The sequence below is a fragment of the Mustelus asterias genome, chromosome 29 (assembly GCF_964213995.1).
Source record: "Mustelus asterias chromosome 29, sMusAst1.hap1.1, whole genome shotgun sequence".
In the NCBI taxonomy this organism is placed as follows: Eukaryota; Metazoa; Chordata; class Chondrichthyes; order Carcharhiniformes; family Triakidae; genus Mustelus; species Mustelus asterias.
Genome location: NC_135829.1, coordinates 9,171,524 through 9,192,552, shown reverse-complemented (window position 1 = coordinate 9,192,552; position 21,029 = coordinate 9,171,524). Strand labels below are relative to the sequence as shown.

At 44.8% G+C, this 21,029-nt stretch overlaps 1 protein-coding gene across 2 annotated transcripts; it reads right to left on the bottom strand.

The window, feature by feature from the left end:
* Window positions 1-3,255: 3,255 nt before the first annotated feature.
* cyp1a (cytochrome P450, family 1, subfamily A) lies at window positions 3,256-20,445 on the bottom strand. Of its 2 annotated transcripts, none has more exons than XM_078200013.1 (7): window positions 20,198-20,445; window positions 17,664-18,522; window positions 15,681-15,807; window positions 15,338-15,427; window positions 15,111-15,234; window positions 9,657-9,743; window positions 3,256-3,999 (listed from the first exon to the last, which is right to left on the bottom strand). In XM_078200013.1, the coding sequence occupies exons 2-7, from the start codon at window positions 18,513-18,515 to the stop codon at window positions 3,696-3,698; spliced, it is 1,584 nt and encodes a 527-aa protein (XP_078056139.1). In that variant the 5' UTR covers window positions 18,516-18,522; window positions 20,198-20,445; the 3' UTR covers window positions 3,256-3,695. The 2 variants fall into 2 exon arrangements, with proteins under 2 accessions (XP_078056139.1, XP_078056140.1); XM_078200014.1 differs by having other exon boundaries at window positions 20,089-20,296.
* Between the last annotated feature and the right edge of the window lie 584 nt (window positions 20,446-21,029).

The window sequence follows — 21,029 nt, the reverse complement described above, 5'->3', positions numbered from 1 at the left end:
CAACTACTGGCATAAGTTCTGAAAATGAAGTCTGTTTTGGCTGCATCACCTGAGTAGCAAGACTTCCTTATGGCATGGATTTACATGCTTTGCTGCCAAAATTGTCTCTATTAAAAGCTTGGCTCAGATGGCATACTCACTGTGTACAGTTTTGGTCTCCTTACTTGAGAAAGGATATACTGGCACTGGAGGGGTTGCAGAGGAGATTCACTAGGTTGAGCCTGGAGTTGAGAGGGTTGGCTTGTGAGGAGAGATTGAGTAGTCCGGGGCTATACGCATTGGAATTCAGAAGAATGAGGGGAGATCTTATAGAAACATATAAGATTATGAAGGGAATAGATAAAATAGAAGTAGGGAAGTTGTTTCCACTGGCGGGTGAAACTAGAACTAGGGGCATGGCCTCAAAATAAGGGGAAGCAGATTTAGGTCTGAATTGAGGAGGAACTTCTTCACACAAAGGGTTGTGAATCTGTTGAACTCCCTGTCCAGTGAAGCATTTGAGGCTACCTCATTGAATGTTTTTAAGGCAAGGATAGATAAATTTTTGAACAGTAAAGGAATTAAGGGTTATGGTGAGCGGGCGGGTAAGTGGAGCTGAGTCCACAAAAAGATCAGCCATGATCTTATTGAATGGCGGAGCAGGCTCAAGGGGCCAAATGGCCTACTCCTGCTCCTAGTTCTTATGTCCTTATGTTCACCATCAGTAGCAATGTTGTAAAGTAAAGTTTAAAATTTATTCATTTATCCGTGTCACAAGTAGGTTTACATTCACACTGCAATGAAGTTACTGCGAAAATCCCCTAGTCGCCACACTCCGGCGCCTGTTCGGATACACGGAGGGAGAATTTAGCACGGCCAATGCATCTAACCGGCACATCTTTCGAACTGTGGGAATTGAACCCGAGTCCCTGACGCTGTGAGGCAGCAGTGCTAACGCACTGTGCCACCGTGCAGCCACTCCACATACTCTCGTACCCTCCACATCCTCCACCCTCCCTCCCCAATTCATCATTCAGCCTATCCAACCTCTCTTCATGTGTGTGGGGTCTTTCAGATGAGGCTTTTAACTGAAGCCGTGTCTGTTCTGATGAATGTGAATGATCCCATTGGCAGTATTTCCAAGAGCAGGCCAGTTATCCCCAGTTTCTGGCTAACCTTTAACACTTTAATCAACATCACAAAAACAGATTATCTGATCATTGTCACATTGTGATTGGTGGGAGCTTTGTTGTATGCAAACTTGGCTGTCATGTTTCCTGCATGACAAAAGTACTTCATTAGCTGTAAAGCACAGTGAGACCCCAATGGAAAGAGAATCTGGGGAACTGGTGTGATGACAATAATCTCACCCTCAATGTCAACAACATGGAGATAATCATCAACTTCAGGAAGCGTAGTGGTGGGTATGCCCCTGTTTCATCAATAGAGTGGAAATGGTCGAGAGCTTCAAGTTTTTTGGTGTCCAGATCACCAACAACCTGTGCTAGTCCCTCCATGATGTGGAGATGCCGGCGTTGGACTGGGGTGAACACAGTAATAAGTCTCACAACGCCAGGTTAAAGTCCAACAGGTTTATTTGGTAGCAAACACCATAAGCTTTCGGAGCACTGCTCCTTCGTCAGATGGAGTGGAAATGTACTCTCAATCAGTGCAGACACAAAATCAAGGTGCAGAATACTGATTAGAATGCGAATCCTACAGCCAACCAGGTCTTAAAGGTACAGACAATGTGGGTGGAGGGAACATTAAACACAGATTAAAGAGATGTGTATTGTCTCCAGACAGAACAGCTAGTGAAATTCTGCAAGCCCAGGAGGCAAGCTGTGGGGGTTACTGATAATGTGACATAAATCTTGTACCTTTAAGACCTGGCTGGCTGTAGGATTCGCATTCTAATCAGTATTCTGCAACTTGATTTTGTGTCTGTTTGCACTGTTTGAGAGCACATTTCCACTCCATCTGACGAAGGAGCAGTGCTCCGAAAGCTTATGGTATTTGCTACCAAATAAACCTGTTGGACTTTAACCTGGTGTTGTGAGACTTCTTACTAGTCCCTCCATGCAGACACTATAGTTACGAAAGCCCACCAACACCGTCACTTTCTCAGGAGACTAAGGAAATTTAGCATGCCCGCTACAACTCTCACCAACTTCTACAGATGCACCACAGAAAGCATTCCTTCTGGTTGTATCACAGCTTGGTATGGCTCCTGCTCTGCCCAAGACCGCAATAAACTACAAAGGGGCGTGAATGAAGCCCAGTCAATTATTCAAACCAACCTCCCATCCATTGACTCTGTCTACACTTCCCTCTGCCTCGGAAAAGCAGCCAGCATAATCAAGGACCCCACGCACTCCGGACATACTCTCTTATAGAACATAGAACAGTACAGCACAGTACAGGCCCTTCGGCCCTCGATGTTGTGCTGAGCTTTGTCCGAAACCAAGATCAAGCTATCCCACTCCCTATCATTCTGGTGTGCTCCATGTGCCTATCCAATAACCGCTTGAAAGTTCCTAAAGTGTCTGACTCCACTATCACAGCAGGCAGTCCATTCCACACCCCAACCACTCTGAGTATCTTCCATCGGGAAAAAGATACAAAAGTCTGAGGACGCGTCCCAACCCACTCAAGAACAGCTTCTTCCCTAGTGCCATCAGACTTTTGAATGGAGCTACCTCGCATTAAGCTGATCATTCTCTGCACCCCTAGCTATGACTGTAACACTACATTCTGCACTCTCTCCTTTCCTTCCCTATGTATGCCATGATGTGGAGATGCTGGCGTTGGACTGGTGTGGGCACAGTAAGAAGTCTCACAACACCAAGTTAAAGTCCAACAGGTTTATTTGGAATCACGAGCTTTCGGAGCGCTGCTCCTTCATCAGGTGAGTGGGATTGTGGTTAGTGCAGCCACTCACCTGATGAAGGAGCAGCGCTCCGAAGGCTCGTGATTCCAAATAAACCTGTTGGACTTTAACCTGGTGTTGTGAGACTTCTTACTGTGCCCACCCCAGTCCAACGCCAGCATCTCCATCTCATCTTCTGATAAAGAGTCTGTTTCTGAGCAGTTAACCTGCGTTGTCCTTTTTCAAATGCCGAGAGATTGGTTGTGCATTTGTTGCCTTCATTTTCCTCCGTGCAGTTCTAGAATTTTCCCCATTTCACTGCCGAAGCAGCAGTAACTGCCTCTTAAAAGTAATCTATCGGTTGTTACATATTTTACAATGTCATGAAGACGTGGCAAGATTCTATGTAAATTCACATTATTTTATTTCTTCTCGTAACATTCTTCTGTTTGATCTGACATTTCATATGTATAAAAATCACGAACGTCCCTTTATACAGTATAAAGAAGCAGTCTAATATCTCCCTTATTACATGATTTTTTTGATAGTAAAATATTTTATGCTTTAAAAATACAAGTACATTGTTAAATGAGATACATTTGAATACAGTTCTCAAACTTCACTTTCTTCATTCTTCGGTTCTGCTTATACAGTAAGATAATTCTTCATTGGTATTTTAAATACAAGGCATCAGTGGCACATCAGCAGTGTATTACATTAAAACATAACAAAACTTACAATTTAAGGCATAACTATTCCCTCATACCACTGGTATGCATTTATAATGTACAAAAATAGAGTTCTATTCTCCTTTATTTAGCTCCTGCAGAATTAAGACACTGTCGGCTCATTCAGAAGCCTTGGCAGGGAAACGCTCCACCACTTGCACGTCACACCTCTTGTGTTTCATGGTCAGTCCATACTGTGGGGTCATATCAATGTCCTGCCCCGGTACTTTCTCAAATCGCAGCTGTTGGATAAGAGTGGTGAAAAACAGGAAGACTTCTATGCGGCCAATGGGTTCCCCAATGCATCTCCTTTTCCCCATGCCGAATAGCAGCACCTTTTCTGTTTCCCCTTTGTTGATGCTTTTTCCGTCGGGGTTTAGGAACCGGTCCGGGCAGAAGACAAACGGGTCTTTCCAGAGTGTCCTGAAATGCACAAGCGGTGAAATTAAACTGTACCTTATGCGATGCCAACCGGAAAATGACATAGATGTACAGACTAGGAAGAGTAGGCCATTCAGCCGCTCAAGCCTACTCCACCATTCAATACAGTTTTTAAAGTTTATTTATTATTGTCACAAGTAGGCTTACATTAACATTGCAATGAAGTTACTGTGAAAATCCCCTAGTCGCCACACTCCGGCGCCTGTTTGAGTACACCTGAAGGAGAATTTAGCACGGCCAATTCATCTAACCGGCACGTCTTTCGGACTGTGGGAGGAAACCCACGCAGATACGGGGACAATGTGCAGACTCCACACAGGCAGTGACCCAAGCCGGGAATTGAACCTGGGTCCCTGGAGCTGTGAGGCAGCAGTGCTAACCCACTGTGCCACCGTGCCGCACACATGGTTGATTGAATTGTGGCCTCAATTCCCGTTAATCTTTGATTCCCTTGTTACTCAAGAATCTGTCTGCCTCTGGGGAAGAGAGTTCCAAAGATTCACGACCCACAAGAGGAGAAATATCTCCTTAGAATATCATAGAATCCCTACAGTGCAGAAAGAGGCCGTCCAGCCCATCGAGCCAAAACCAACAACAATCCCACCCAGGCCCTATCCCCGCTAATTCGTCTGACACTAAGGACCAATTTAGCATGACCAATCCACCGAACCCACACATCTTTTGGACTGTGGGAGGAAACCAGAGCACCTGGAGGAAACCTATGCAGACACGGGGAGTATGTGCAAATGCTACACAGTCACCTGAGGCCAGAATTGAACCCGGGTCCCTGGTGCTGTGAGGCAGCAGTGCTAACCACTGTGCCACCCTTGGCTCCATCTTAAATAGGAAAACCCTTATTTTTTTAAATGGTCTCCTCTAATTCTAGTCTCTAGGGGACACATTCTATTAGCATCCACCCTGTCAAGTCCCTTCAGGATGTTTCAATAAGATCACTTCTCAATCTGCTAAACTCCAGTAGATACAGGGCCAACTTATGAGACAGTTCAACTCTTTCAGCGCTAATTGTTGCAAATATCTGCTGGAAGTAAGACATTAGAAACAAAAACACAGCCAATAGACTTAAGACTGTGGAGTAACTGGAAGAGAGTTGCAGAAATTTAAAGAACCTTTGCCCAAAATTGTGACCTCTCATTCTCTCAGACAGTCAAACACATTTCCAATTTTTGCTATGACTCTGGAGTCACGGGTAGGTCAGACCAGGTAAGGATGGCAGATTTCCTACCCTAACGGGACATTAGTGAACCAGATGGGTTTTTCCGACAATCGACCATCGTTTCATGGTCATCACTAGATTCTTAATTCCAGATACTTTTTATTGAATTCAAATTCCACCATCTGCCGTGGCGGGATTCGAACCCGGGTCCCCAGAACATTAAGAGGAGTTTCTGGATTAAAAGTCTAGCGATAATACCACCAGACCATCACCGCCTCTTTGAACATTGAACAGGTTACACTGAATTAGCTGTCCATTGTATGCCACCCCCCCCAATTCTATTGAAGTCAATGGAAGGAACAGCATCAGGGTGTCAACAATTCCACCATCTTTAGTTAAAATGATCTCCACTAACCCTCCCATTGTCTGTTCTCTCTATCGTTTTCGAACACATCTTGTCCTATCTATCGTGTTGTTACTCCAAACATTCTTTCAAACTTCAGTGTGGGATGATGAATGAAACTGGTCAACAAAAGGATGTCATCACTGATTCCAATACACGTCTGATATCGATGAACAGTGAAAAGGGGTGGAAACTCGGCTGCTATGTGTAATAAGTCTTTGGAGGCAGAAGTCCCTTCACCAAAATCCCTTTATTTACAATTCCAACAGCAGTACACAGAGTGCTATTAGTCAGAGGAACTGACACTCCCAGTCAAATACAAGGAAAAGACTCCCTGATTAGCCCATCAATTGACTCTTTAATCAGGGAATTCATATTCCAATAGGCCAACCTCAATGGATTGATGTCATTACACTATCTCTGCGGTCAATGGAGCTTTGTCTACAATGGCTCTAGTGGGAATGGAGTTTGGGACATGTTCCCATTCATGTGACAATGCTGCACATGATTGAAGTTTAACATTTTATTTGTCTTCCCCAATGTTAAATAGATAGGTTTTCTTTCACACTGTCTTCCACCAGCAAATAAAACTGAATGTTGATTTTTGTACCACCTAGGATGTGGAAGAAGGTGGTATATGACAAGATTGACATTGGGAATGTGGGAACCATTCCATTTTCGACAGGAGGTCCCAAACCTGTAGCCTCTACCCATCTAGAAGGGCAAGAGCAACAGGCATATGACACCACCTTCAAGCTCCCCTTCAAGTCACACACCATCCTAACTTGGAGCAACATTGCCACTCTTTCACTGTTGCTGGAGTCAAAATCCTGGAACACCCTCCCCTGGCGGCACTGTGGGTGTACCGACACCACATAAATGGCAGCGGTTCAAGAAGGCGGCTCACCACCACCTTTGCAAGCACAATTAGGGATGGGCAATAAATGCTGGTTGAGCCAGCATCGCCCACATCACATAAATGAAAAAAATGTAGGCGCCTGGAAAAAAAAAGTGGTGCCTGATCAGCTTGTGGACATTTAAAATAATAATTTAAAACAGATTTTGCAGTAAGACTGTTTCGGAGAAGAACACAATACCTGTATCATTTATAGCATCTTGAAAAAAACTCAGGTTGTTGTAATTGCCAAGCTGTAATAACAACAAATAAGGAACTTCCTGGGGCCATTATTCACTGCTTTCTACTCTCTCGCTAATTCCTAATTGTTTCTCGGTGTTAAAAAAGGTCACCATTTATTTCCAAACACGGTTTAATCGACCTTTAAATAAACAGTTAAAACATCAAAGCCTGGCACCCTTAACAGCCCCTAGGGAAACATGGTCTATTAGCTCACCTCCACAGAAAGGTAACTAGTCCCTGACAGTGCATCTTTACTGTGTTGGTGCAGTGATCTGCACACATTCCACTGATGTAAGTCAGCGTATAGCTGCAGTAAAGCTCTGCTGAACTTGTGCCAATCCTTTAAGAGGTACTTTCACACTACCAATGATTATGCATCCGGAACTTTGATGCAATATCGAACCACAAAGTGAGGGATTAAAAAAAAAAGTGCAGCTGCCAAGGCAGCCTACACAAAACAAATTCGGAAAAGAATATCTTGTTTAACAACACAAAAGGGGTGGGGGTCATCTCTAGATGTGATTACACGCTGCTTTCTTTCAAGTTGGTGTCAAACAGTTTTGGTGTGAAATTGGCATGACAAAGAGAATCGGCTTCAAGTTGAATTCCTCAGTGCATTAAAGCAGAGGGATCCTGGGTGCCCTTTAGAAAGCTTAATTCAATGTGACTTTTGAGTTTGCTCCAGTCAACAGTTTAAGTTGATTTATTGTTGTCACAAGTAAAGGCTTACATTAACACAGCAATGAAGTTACTGTGAAAATCCGCCAGTTGCCACACTCGGGCGCCTGTTCGGGTACACTGAGGGAGAATTTAGCATAGCCAATGCACGTCTTTTGATCTGGCAGGGTCGGAAAGATTAAATGACAAAGGGAACCTTAGGGAAAGTCAAAAAATAAATGATTTTCCCCAAAGGACAAATTTACTTTCTTCCATCCATCTGCTGTAAGCTTCATTCATCTTTTACTCAGCACCTTAACACCTGATGAAATTCAAACTAATGATTTTCATAAGATGCGCACTATTTTAAAGTTTATTTATTAGTGTCACAAGTAGGCTTACATTAACACTGCAATAAAGTTACTGTGAAAATCCCCTAATCGCCACACTCCGGCGCCTGTTCGGGTACACTGAGGGAGAATTTAGCATGGCCAATGCACCTAACCAGCGCGTCTTTCAGACTGTGGGAGGAAACCCACGCAGGCACGGGGAGAATGTGCAAACTCCACACAGACAGTGACCCAAGCCAGGAATCGAACCCAGGTCCCTGGCGCTGAGAGGCAGCAGTGCTAACCACCGTGCCACCCTACAGGGCACTTACTTCTAACAAATATTTTTAAATGTGAAGAGAACAAGGTCAATCCAGACTGCTCCCCGAGGGCTAAGAATGAGCTGATTGGCATGAAGAGCATAACACATTTTTTAACACGTTCAGAATGCCTTTGTCAATGACCTCTGGGACTCGCGGGTCCCGCTGCTGTTTATGTGGTGTAGGTACATCCACAGCGCTGTTAGGGAGGATGTTCCAGGATTTTGACCAAGCGACAGTACAAGTAGAGTTTGCATTCCACACATTACACTCCGCAGGTAACTGCAATATTGATTGCAGCCTCGAAGACAAACACTTGAAATTACGAGTAATGAAAAGGACTTGGTCTACTGAAGCAGCTGAAATGACAATACTAAAGTACATACACTACGTGCTACTACCAACCACAGAATTCCCTACAGTGCAGAAGGAGACCATTCAGCCCATCGAGTCTGCACCGACTCAGCATCTAACCCAGGCCCTCCCTCCCCTCTGCCCTATCCCTGTAACCCTGTGCATTTACAGATGTTGGAACATGGATAATGTGCTCAGGTGTTCATGTAAAAGACTCTTGGAATCTCTTTGGCAACATTCATTGAAATACTGTGATCAGCCGCCATCATTTATCTTGCATCTTTGCAAAATAATACCAATACAACAGCACAAAAGGTGGTCTAATAATCCTAAATACATAGTTAAGAGACAATTGTCAATGGTGTTACAAAACCAACTCAACCCACATCCAAACCACCAAAACTAGCCCTATTATTAAAGGTAGCATTTTTGCTTCATTTGACCATTTTATGGGTAAAAAATATTGACATGGGGAAAAGATACCAACTGCAACAGCTGGCACTGCCCACCAATAAGGATCAAAGGAAAAAGATTTTCAAAATATCTACCCATCTCCTTCTAAGAATCCCTACATGTGCAGAAGGAGGCCATTCGGCCCATCAAGCCTGCGCCGACAATAATCCCAGTAACCCCAAGTATTTACACCCTGCTAATCCCCTTGACACTAAGGGTCAATTTAGCACGGCCAATCCACCTAACCCGCACACCACTGGAGTGTGGGAGGAAACCGGAGCACCCGGAGGAAACCCACACAGACACGGGGAGAACGTGCAGATCCCGCACAGACAATGACCCAAGCCGGGAATCAAACCCGGGTCCCTGTCGCTGTGAGGCAGCAGCGCTAACCCACTGTGCCACCGTGCCGAGGAATTTTAACAAGAACCTTATCTTCCCACTTCTCATTGTTTGTTGCGTACACCCTCCTCCCCTACCCTGTATACAAAAAGACCAAAGCAACCTTTATGGGGGCCCGGATGAGGGTTGCACACTTCTTTGTAGATCCTAGGCGTGATAAGTTAAAGATGATGCACATTGGCCATATGAATGCTCCCTTATGTGTTCTACAGTGATTTTAGTTCACATTAACTTTGGGTGGTCGGAAAGCCCAGATAAGGTTAAAAGGCAAAAAATGCAAATCCAAATTCGGAATGGCAAAATGACCTTGACTGCAACTCAGACTTCTAAACTTTTTTCCACTCTCACCATGAAAGTTTTTGTAACAACAGAGTTCAAATCCCCAATTTCAAGAAGAAGAAATACTTACAAGTCATGATTCACTTGCCACTGGTTCACAAAAACGCAAGTGTTTTTGGGTATAAAATATCCATTCAGTGCTGTGTCTTTCGTCGTGCTGAAATGTAAAACAGAGATTTTGGTACCATGTCTCCACTTAAACATCCTGCGTCAGAAAGGTTTATTGGTGGGTAATGCATGAAAAGTCTCCTAGGGGGCGGCACGGCAGCGCAGTGGTTAGCATTGCTGCCTCACAGCGCCAGGGACCCGGGTTTGATTCTGGCCTTGGGTCACTGTCTGTGTGGAGTTTGCACGTTCTCCCCGTGTCTTCCTCTGGGTGTTCCAGTTTCCTCCCACAGTCCAAAGATATGCAGGTTAGGTTGATTGGCCCTGCTAAATTGCCCTTAGTGTCATGGGGTCCAGCAGGGTAAATACGCAGGGTTAAAGGGATAGAGCCTGGGTGGGGTTGTTGTTGGGGCAGGCTCGATGGGTCGAACGGCCTCCTTCTGCACTCTAGGAATCCTATGAAACCTGATAGTAGAGGGGCAAACAGTTGGAGTGATCCTTCCCCACAGATCCCGCACACCCTGAACTTGTGACAATTTTGACTAGACCCAGAAGTAGGGACACAAGGGGTGGAATTTTGCAGCCACACTCACCCCAAAATCCCGCCCGAGTTCAACTCTTGTATGGTCCGTCCCCCGCCCGCTACGATTCCCGTAGCAGATGGGACGGGAAAATTCCCCCCAAGGTTTTCCAAATGAGATATTTCCTCCCACTCCCCCACATCTCCCCTTCCCCAAATGCCTGATAAACAATGAGGAGCATTTGATTAAAATTAATCAATAAGTTAAGAAGCAGAAACTTATTTTCCAAAGAGCGGGAACAGCACTGCAATCCCTGACGCTGTAAATAAACATTAAAATACATTTTGCTCCAGGCCACCGAATAGACTCATAGTTTGGTTACCTGGAAACCAGAGAAACCCTACAGTGCAGAAAGAGGCCATTTGGCCCATCGAGTCTGCACCGACCACAATCCCACCCAGGCCCTACCCCCATATCCTTACATATTTACTCACTAATCCCTCTAACCTACGCATCTCAGGACACTAAGGGGCAATTTTTAGCATGGCCAATCAACCTAACCCGCATATCTTTGGACTGTGGGAGGAAACCGGAGCACCCGGAGGAAACCCACGCAGACACGAGGAGAATGTGCAAACTCCACACAGACAGTGACCCAATCCGGGAATCGAACCCAGGACCCTGGAGCTGTGAAGCAGCAGTGCTAACCACTGTGCCACCGTGCCGCCCTTGGCTTAATTATTCATTGGGAACCAGCTGTCTGGGCCCCAGGTTCCCAATGGCACAGGGAAGGATCCCTGCATACAAGGCTTTACATTGTGGAAGCTAGCCTCCACTGATGAATGAGCTATTTCTCTGAGCTGCGCCATGTAGGAAGACTACGCAAAAGTGAAGAATGTGCAGCAATAGCCTCTAGAGGACATCCCTCTAGGCCAAATGGAATAGCAAGGAGGGAACCTCTAACAGAAAGAAAGACAGTGAAAGAGACAGATTAAAGGAAAACATGGCAGGCAATTTGCAAACAACAATTCTCCACAATCAACAATGAGGTAAGTGACCCTGTCACTTGTTTCAGCAAAGACAAATTCAGAATCCCTATTCAAAGAGGGATGAACATAGGTCAAAACCTTGGTGTGGTGGGGGGAGCTTGGGACCTTTTATGTCCACCTGAGAGGGTAGATGGGATGTATCACAGCTTGGTATGGTTCCTGCTCTGCCCAAGACCGCAAGGAACTACAGAGGGTCGTGAATGTAGCCCAATCCATCACTCAAACCAGCCTCACATCCATTGACTCTGTCTGCACTTCCCGCTGCCTCGGGAAAGCAGTCAGCATAATTAAGGACCCCACGCACCCCGGACATTCTCTCTTCCATCATTCAAACCAGCCTCCCATCTGTTGATTCTGTCTACACTTCCCGTTGCCTCGGAAAGACAGCCAGCATAATTAAGGACCCCACTCACCCCGGACATACTCTCTTCCACCTTCTTCCGTTGGGAAAAAGATACAAAAATCTGAAGTCACGTACCAATCGATTCAAAAACAGCTTCTTCCCTGCTGCTGTCAGACTTTTGAATGGACCTACCTCGCACTAAATTGATCTTTCTCTACACCTTAGCTATGACGAACACTACATTCTGCATCCCCTCGTTTCCTTCTCTATGAACGGTATGCTTTGTCTGTACAGCATGCAAGAAACAATACTTTTCACTGTATACTAATACATGTGACAATAATAAATCAAATCAAATCATGTTAAAGTCTCAAGAAAGACCAAAGGCTCAGGTTGTGATGAGGAGGTTCCAGAGGGAGATTTTGGCCCTCGTCGGTGAGGGATATGGGGATGGAAGGTGAAGCAGAATGATTCAGTGCTCGAGCCTGCTGGATAAACTAGCAGAGTCAGCATTCTGAATCTGATCTGCGATGTGCTTTTCAAGAATTCTGTCTGAGTTGTTATCATTTGGAGTGCGCTGCCAGAAAAAGAGTGGTGGAAGCGACTGTTAACAGGATCCATTGATGAAGCTGGAACTAAGGCACAGAGCATTTCTTTATAGAGACAGTTTATTGACTTGTTCAGTCTCAACTCAGTCTCAGCTCTCCCCTATTTATATGGGTTCAAGGACAATTAATATCCATCAACTGTTTCAGATTCGATAGTAACTTCAGAAAGGAAATTGTATAAATATTTCTAAAGGCAGAAATATATCAGGAAATATATAAATACAGACAGTAAAAGCTTCTACAAGGTAGAATGCATAAAAAGGAAGGGAGTAGCTAAAATGTTGATTCCATTGAAGCTAAGACTGGGGAATTAGCATGGGAAACAAGGAAATGGCAGACACTTTGAATAGGTATTTTCAATGTGTCTCCACAGTAGAAGGCATGGAAAGCATACCAGAAATGGTGGATGATAAAGAGGCAAAGGGGAAGGAGGAAATTAAAACTCCAAAGATGTGCGGGTTAGGTTGATTGGCCATGCTAAATTGACCCTAGTGTCAGGGGATTAGCAGGGTAAATATGTGGGTTTACAGGAATAGGGCCTGGGTGAGATTGTGGTCGGTGCAGATGCGATGGGCCGAATGGCCTCCTTCTGTACATAGGGATTCTATTCTATTCTTAAAACAATCACTGGAGGAAAGCTACGAGGAAAACTAAGGCCAGAACATTACAGCCCTTCATGCCAATGAGATTTTCCCATCCCGCTACAGCAGGAATTCTCCGACTTTGCTACAGCGGGAGCGTGGCATTAACGGCCAGTAAGATCTTGCCCCAAGACTAAAGGCTGACATTTGGAAAGTCTTAACACAATGGGACAGATCAATTTGGTTCAGTGAAAGGGAAATAGTGTTTGGCAAATTGATTAGAATTCTTTGAGGATGTAACAAGCAAGGTGGATAAAGGAGAACAAGAAAATGTAATGTATTTGACGCCACATAAAAAGTTTCTGTACAAGGTAAGGGCTCGTGGTGTTAGGGATGATATATTAGCATGGATAGAGGATTGATTAGGTAACAGTAAGTAAACTTGGGAAAAATGGGTCATTTTCAATTTGGGAAACAGCAGAGTGCCACAAGGATCTGTACTGGGGCCTCAACTATACACAATCTATATTAGCGACTTGGATGAAGGGACCGACTATTATTGGCAATTTGTTGATGATACAAGGATAGGTAGGAATGCAAGTTGCAAGGATGATATACGGGGTGGAATTTTCCCGTCCCGCCCGCCACGGTAATCGTAGCGGACGGGACAGCACCATGCAAAGGTCCGTCGACCTCGGGCTGGGCCTTCCGGTCTTGGGGCGAGCGAAGCTGGAAAATCCCACCCACAGAGTCTGCAAAGGGATATAGGTAGGATAAGTGAGCGGGCAAAGAAATTGGCAGATGAAGTATAATATGGGATAAAGTGAGGCTATCCACTTTGGCAGGAGGAACAGAGCATTTAAAAGGAGAGATACTGCAGAACGCTGCAGTATAGAGGGATCTGGGTGTCCTTGTATATGAATCACAAAATGTTAGCATGCAGATGCAGCAATTAATTAGGGAGGCAAATGGTATGTTGATCTTTAATGCAAAGAAGTATTGCTACAACTGTATAGGACATTAGTAAGACTATACATGTAGTATTATGTACAGCTTTGGTCCCTTTACCACATCATAGAATCCCTTCAGTACAGAAGGAGGCCATTCAGCCCATCAAGTCAGTACTGACCACAATCCCGCCCAGGCCCTATTCCCATAAACCCATGTATTTACCCTGCTAATCCCTCTAACACTAGGTCAATTTAGCACGGCCAGTCAACCTAAACCGCACATCTTTGGAGGAAACCGGAGCACCCGGAGGAAACCCACGCAGACACGGGGAGAAAGTGCAAACTCCACTCAGACAGTGACACAGGGCCGGAATTGGACCGGGGTGCCTGGCACTGTGAGGCAGCAGTGCTAACCACTGTGCCACCGTGCCGCCCACTTACTTGAGGAATGACATACATGCTTTGGGGCAGTGCAGGGAAGGTTCACTGTGCTGATTCCTGGGACGACAAGTTGGCTTAGGAGCAGGTTGGACCTATACTCTTTGGCGTTTAGGAGAATGAGGTGATCTTATTGAAACACATGGGATTCTGAGGAAGCTTGACAGGGTAGATGCTGAGAGGATGTTTCCTTTTGTGGTGGGGATCCAGAACTAGGGGCACAGTTTAAAAATAAGGGGCCTCCCATTGAAGGCAGAGATGAGACAGAATTTATTCTCTCAGAGGGTCTTTAATCTGTGGAATGGTCTCTCCAGAGAACAGTGGGGGCTGCGGGTCACTGAAGATATTCAGGACTGAGACAACTTTCTGATTGCAAAGGGGTTATGGGAGATTGAGATCACAATCAGATCAGCTATGATCTTAACGAATGTCAGAACAAGCTTGAGGGGCTGAATGGCCCATTCTTGTCCCTATTTCTTATGATAATCTGAAATGATGACAGGCAGTGAGGAGTAAGGCAGGAGAGTGGGACTAATTGAAGAGTCACTCAAAGAGCCCGCATCGAGGTAAAATGGGCCTCCTTTTGAGCTAGATGATAAAGTTAAAGTTTATTTATTAATCAAAAGTAGGCTTACATTAACATTGCAATGAAGTTAACTGTGAAAATCCCCGAGTCGCCACACTCTGGCGCCTGTTTGGGTACACTGAGGGAGAATTTAGCACGGCCAATTCACCCAACCAGAACATCTTTAGGCTGTGGGAGGAAACGGGAGCACCCGGAGGAAACCCACGCAGACACGGGGAGAATGTGCAAACTCCACACAGACAGTGACCCGAGCCGGGAATCGAACTCGGGTTCCCGGAGCTGTGAGGCAGCAGTGCTAACCACTGTGCCGCCGTAAATGCTTCCCATTGCCAAGCTGTCTTACCAGTGAGGAATGGTGAATGGGAGAAAGGAGGAGTGTCGGAAGGTCTCCGTGATGAAAGCTTCTGTGTAGGGCAACAGCGACCTGTCCGATATCCTGGGGCTGCGATCTTTGCCTATGTTCTCATCTGCAAAGAGGAAAAAATGGGGAAAAGCAGAAGGTCTGTGAATGGGAAAGCCCAGTTGAAAAATGCCTGGCTAGTAAAAATGCCCACTGCAAGGTAAACACACCTATTTCCTCATGCAGTCTCTTCTGAATGTCGGGATATTTAACCAGGTACATTAAACTCCAGGAGAGCGCTGTGGTAATTGTGTCAAAACCTGCAACAACAAAAAAGACTTGTTTGTAAGTAACACCGACGAAAAGGCTTCCATTGCAAAGGGGGTCTCCAAAGGGGATTAAGGAAGCGGCAATTTGCCAAGGGTTTTGACATAGTTACTTTAAGTGTAAAAATCTGATCCAAAACCATCCCACACGATTACAGCTCGAAGTTTTGCAAACTCATCAATTAAACCCAGCTGCAGTTTGGGAACTTGGGTCCACAAAAACAAAGAAACAACATGTCATCCTTACCAGCTCCAAATAAATCGTTTACAATGTTGACAATCTTTTCATCGGATATTTGAATATTGGCGTTCTCGTCCACTTTCTTCTCCTGACAGTGATCAATCAGGGAATCGGTTATGTCGCGAATGTTATCCTGAAAAACAGAGGCAAATAAAAATGTCAGCAAGAGGAGAGGGGTGGCGCAAGCTGATAAGATCTAAATGTTACACCACATAAGTTCCATCGTGGCCCCCTCCATCTTCTCCCCTGCTTTCCCTTCCTTTAGGAAAGGAAATCTGCCGTCCTTACCCCGTTTTGATTTGATTTAGTTTGATTCAATTTTCATAGAAATCACAGAATCCTACAGTGCGGAAGGAGGCCATTCGGCCCCATGTTTGCGTGGGTTTCCTCCGGGTGCTCCGGTTTCTCCCCACAGTCCAAAGGTGTGCGGGCTAGGTGCACTGGCCGTGCTAAATTCTCCCTTAGTGTACCCGAACAGGCGCCGGAGTGTGACGACCAGGGGATTTTCACAGAAACAGTGTTAATATCTTGCCTCTGTCTGCACAGACAACAGGCCCTATTCCCAGAACCCCACACATTTACCCCGCTAGCCTACACATCTTGGGACACTAAGGGGCAATTTAGCATGGCCAATCAACCGAGCCCACACATCTTTGATTGATTTTGATTTGATTTTAAGCAATGTGGTTGAATATCAAATGCCCTCTGAAATGGAGGGCACTTAGGAATGGGCAGTAAATGCTGGCCCAGCCAGCGATGCCACATCCCATAAAATAAATGCCATCAGATGTCTGAATGGACCTACCTTATATTAAATTGATCTTTCTCTACACCCTAGCTATGACTGTAACACTACATTCTGCACCCTCTCCTTTCCTCCTCCCCTATGTACTCTATGCATGGCGTGCTTTGTCTGTATAGAGTGCAAGAAACAATACTTTTCATTGTATCCCAAAACATGTGACAATAATAAATCAAATCAAAATTTCCTCTGGGTGTTCTGGTTTCCTCCCACAGTCCAAAGATGTGTGGGTTAGGTGGATTGGCCATGCTAAATTGCCCCTTAGTGTCAGGGGACTCGCTAGGGTAAACATGTTGGGTAACCGGGATAGGGCCTGGGTGGGGATTATGCTTAGTGCGGATTTGAGATGATGAATGACCTCCTTCTGCACAGTAGGGATTCTATGAAATCAAATCAAAATGAAAGCAAATTATATGAAAATCGATCAAAATTGAATCAAATAAAATCAAATTAAAACAAAATCTAATCAAAATTAAGTCAAATCAAAATCAAATAAAAATGGAATCAAAATTGAATAAAATCAAAATCGAATCAAAATGAAATCAAAATTGAATAAAGAACAAATCAAACTTGAATCAAAATCAAATGAAATCAAATAAAAATGAAATCAAAATTGAATAAAAATCGTCAAAATTGAATCAAAATTAAATGAAATCGAATAAAAATCAAAATTGAATAAAAATGAAATCAAAATTGAATAAAAAGATCAATTCCAAATTGAATCAAAATGAAATGAAATCAAATAAAAATCAAATTAAAATTGAAAAATCAAATCAAAATTGAATCAAAATGAAAGTGAATAAAAATCAAACGAATTGAATAAAATTCAATTCAAAATTGAATCAAAATGAAATGAAACCTAATAAAAATCAAATCAAAATGAAATGAAATTGAATAAAATTCAAATCAAAATGAAATGAAATTGAATCAAAATGAAATGAAATTGAATAAAATTCAAATCAAAATTGAATCAAAATGAAATGAAATTGAATAAAATTCAAATCAAAATTGAATCAAAATGAAATGAAATTGAATAAAATTCAAATCAAAATTGAATCAAAATGAAATGAAATTGAATAAAATTCAAATCAAAATTGAATCAAAATGAAATGAAATTGAATCAAAATGAAATGAAATTGAATAAAATTCTAATCAAAATGGAATCAAGTCAAACTCAAGTCAAATACCTTGTCGAAGGTGCGGTAATGTTCGGTGACAATTTTCTCCACGAAGTTGACGAACCTCTTGTTGATGGCGATGAATTTGGTCATGGAGTAATTGGGCAGGAACCGGAGGATGGGGATGAAGTCGGCCGGGTTTCCCGAGGCCACCGTCTTGCCGAACTCGTCGCTGACATTGACGATGTTGAGCAGCTCCTGGTCGTGGTGGCTGTAGCGCTTGCCGAAGCACAGGGCGCAGATGACATTGGCCACGGACACCACCAGGTAGCGGACCGGGTCGAAGGCGCCGCGGCTCCGCATGAGGTGGGCGAAGATGCGGACCAGCTGCTGGGCTTCCCCGCACACATGCTCCTCCAGCAGGCACGAGTGAGTGGAGTTCCTGCACTCGTCCGCCGAGAAGGTGCGCAGCGCGTTGTGCGCCAACTTGCGCCGGAGCCGCCAAACTTCCGAGTCGTCGGAGCTGAAGGTCATGCTCTTGCCGTCGTTGATGAACCTGAAGCTGTAGAGGTTGGGGCGGCCCGCGAAGTCGTCCCCCTGGCGGATGAGCGCCTGCTTGATGGTCTCCAGGCCGCTCAGCACCAGCACCGGCCGCGTCCCGATCTGGATCTGGTAGATGTGGCCGTACTCCTGCCCCAGGGCGGTCAGGCTCAAGTGCGGGTTGGCCCCCAGCCGCAGGATGTGGCCGATCAGCGGCAGGGTGGGCGGCCGCGGCGGCCTCTTCAGCCCCTCGGGGATCCTGGCGCGGCGGGCGCGGATCAGCAGCAGGATGAGCGAGAAGACGGTCAGCCCGATGAACACCTCGGTGACCGAGCCAGCCAGCAGGTTGGCCACCAGCCCGGCGCCAACGCTCCGAGTCATGTCGAACCTGGCAGGCACACAGAGAGAGACATTCAGCTTCAGAAAACCCAAACCTCCAGCTCCTGCAGCACTCAACTCAACTGCCCTTAAGATGCCCCTCATCACACACACCATCCAAGATTCAGGATTTACATAAATACCTGCTTAAAATGGTACACAGAGAAACTCACTCATTCATACATACCCACTCACATACACTCACATCCTCAATCTCATACAAACATCAATCAAGATTTAGGATTTAAATAAATACCTGCTTAAAATGGTACACAGAGAAACTCACTCACTCACCCACTCACTCATTCACACATACCCACTCACACACTCATATACTCACACACATCCTCGATCTCAAACATCGCCCAAGATTCAGGACTTTAATAAACACCTGTTTATAATGGTACACAGGGTAACTCACACACCCACTCACTCACATACTCACACACACATATACTCAAACTCACACAAACATCACCTACGATTCAGGATTTAAATAAATACCTGCTTAAAATGGTACACAGGGTAATTCACACACCCACCCACTTACTCACACACACATATACTCAAACTCACACAAACATCACCTAAGATCCAGGATTTAAATAAATACCTGCTTAAAATGGTACACAGAAACTCACTCACACTCACGCACATACTGATACACACATATACTCAATCTCCTACAATCACCTAAGATTCAGGATTTAAATAAATACCTGCTTAAAATGGTATACAGGGTAACTCACCCACATATACTCACACACACACACACCCTCAATCTCACACAAACATCACCCAAGACTCAGGATTTAAGATTCAAGATACCTGCTTAAAATGCCACACAGAGCAACTCTCTTTCTCTCTCACACACACATAAACACACTCACAAACACTTCCATCACCCAAGATTCAGAATTTGAATAAATACACAGAAAAACTCACATACACACACACACACACACACTCACCCATTCACTCACACACATATATACTCAATCTCACACAAACATCACCCAAGCTTCGGGATTTAAATAAATACCTGTTTAAAATGCTACACAGCGCCACTTCATTGCTACACTTTCTACTCTCCTTTTGCACTCAGCCAGAAAAACAAAAAAGCAGCCAGCAATGTCACCAACTTGTGAAAACAGAATGTGTTGGATAAACTCAGCAGGGCTGGCAGCGTCTGTGGAGAGAGACAGCTTTCACCTTCCGGATCTAAACGATCCGTTCTGCAGAGCTGGACAGGTTATTGTAATGTCGCCCTATTGCAGTGGCAGCGTCTGGAACTGTGCGCAATGCCCGCGATTCATAATCCCCACTCACTCACACACACACTGAACACTCTCTCACTCACACATACATACATACACACATTCTCTCACCCCACATATATACACACATTCTCTCACCCACATATACACACATTTTCTTACCCACATATACACACACACATTCTCTCGCACACTCTCACTCACACATACTCAATCTCACACATACACTCTCCACACACACACACTCACAAACACACACATTCTCTCTCTCACACACACTCTCACTCTCTTAAACTCACCCTCAAAGAGCAGCACTGGAAGAAAGAACGTGCAGATTTCCACAGTGGCAGGACACACTGAAAAAAAAAACAAAATCCCGTCTTCGGGATAAATTCCTGAGGTGCTTACCTCTTCGCTCCCAAGTACAGTCAACACTGGCTGGCACGCAATGCAGTCTAACGGCTACCTCTGCAGAGTGCTGGCACTCTGTGTCTGTGCATGTGTGTGAGGCATCCTGTGCAAGATTCATCCTTTTATAAGCATCTTGTGCGCGCCTGATTGGCTGCAGGTCACATGTACCAGTGCGATCGGACTCAATTCTGTGCCAGCCCTCAGCGAATTTCGCAACTGGGGTCGGGGAAAAATCCACCCAATGCGGCGCTGGAGTTAAATAACTCGAATTAATAACCCAGATTATGTTGGCATCATTGGCTGGGGGAACCTCTACATTTTCACTGCAGTCCATCCCCAGTGTCCAGCCGACGCCAGGTTTCCCTTGAACTTCTGTGCAAACACATTCAAGGCATGTTGCGTTCCAAAAGCAACAAAGAAAGCTTAAACTTTTTAAAAAGAAGTTATTCGGGGCGATTTGATGATTGAAGTTGGAGGCAACGCCAAATGAACGCTGCAAACACATAGCAAGTCTGTCAGGTGAAGACTAATATTTATATAACGCCTGTCACTGTCACAGGTCACCCCCCCCCCCCCCCCCCCAAAAGCACTTTACAGCAAAGACAGTACTTTTATTGATTTGTAACTTTGGAGCCAATTTGCGCAGAGCAAACTCCCACAGACTGCAATGAGTTAATGAGCAGATAAACTGCTTTTTGGATGTTGGTGGAGGGATGAATGTTGGCCCGGGTTCCAGGGAAATCTCTAGATAAAAGCAAATGACTTTGGATGCTGGGATCTGCTTTGAGGAAGGGGCATCGAGACTCGAAACCTCAGCTCTTTTCTCTCC

Excerpts from the sequence above, each read along its gene's own strand:
- cyp1a (XM_078200013.1), bottom strand. The coding sequence starts at position 18,515 with ATGACTCGGAGCGTTGGCGCCGGGCTGGTGGCCAACCTGCTGGCTGGC. Across the intron at positions 15,428-15,680 it reads AAACGATTTATTTGGAGCTG|GTTTTGACACAATTACCACA; the intron begins GTAAGGATGACA and ends TTGTTGTTGCAG. Across the intron at positions 9,744-15,110 it reads CCATTCACCATTCCTCACTG|CACGACGAAAGACACAGCAC; the intron begins GTAAGACAGCTT and ends TTTACATTTCAG.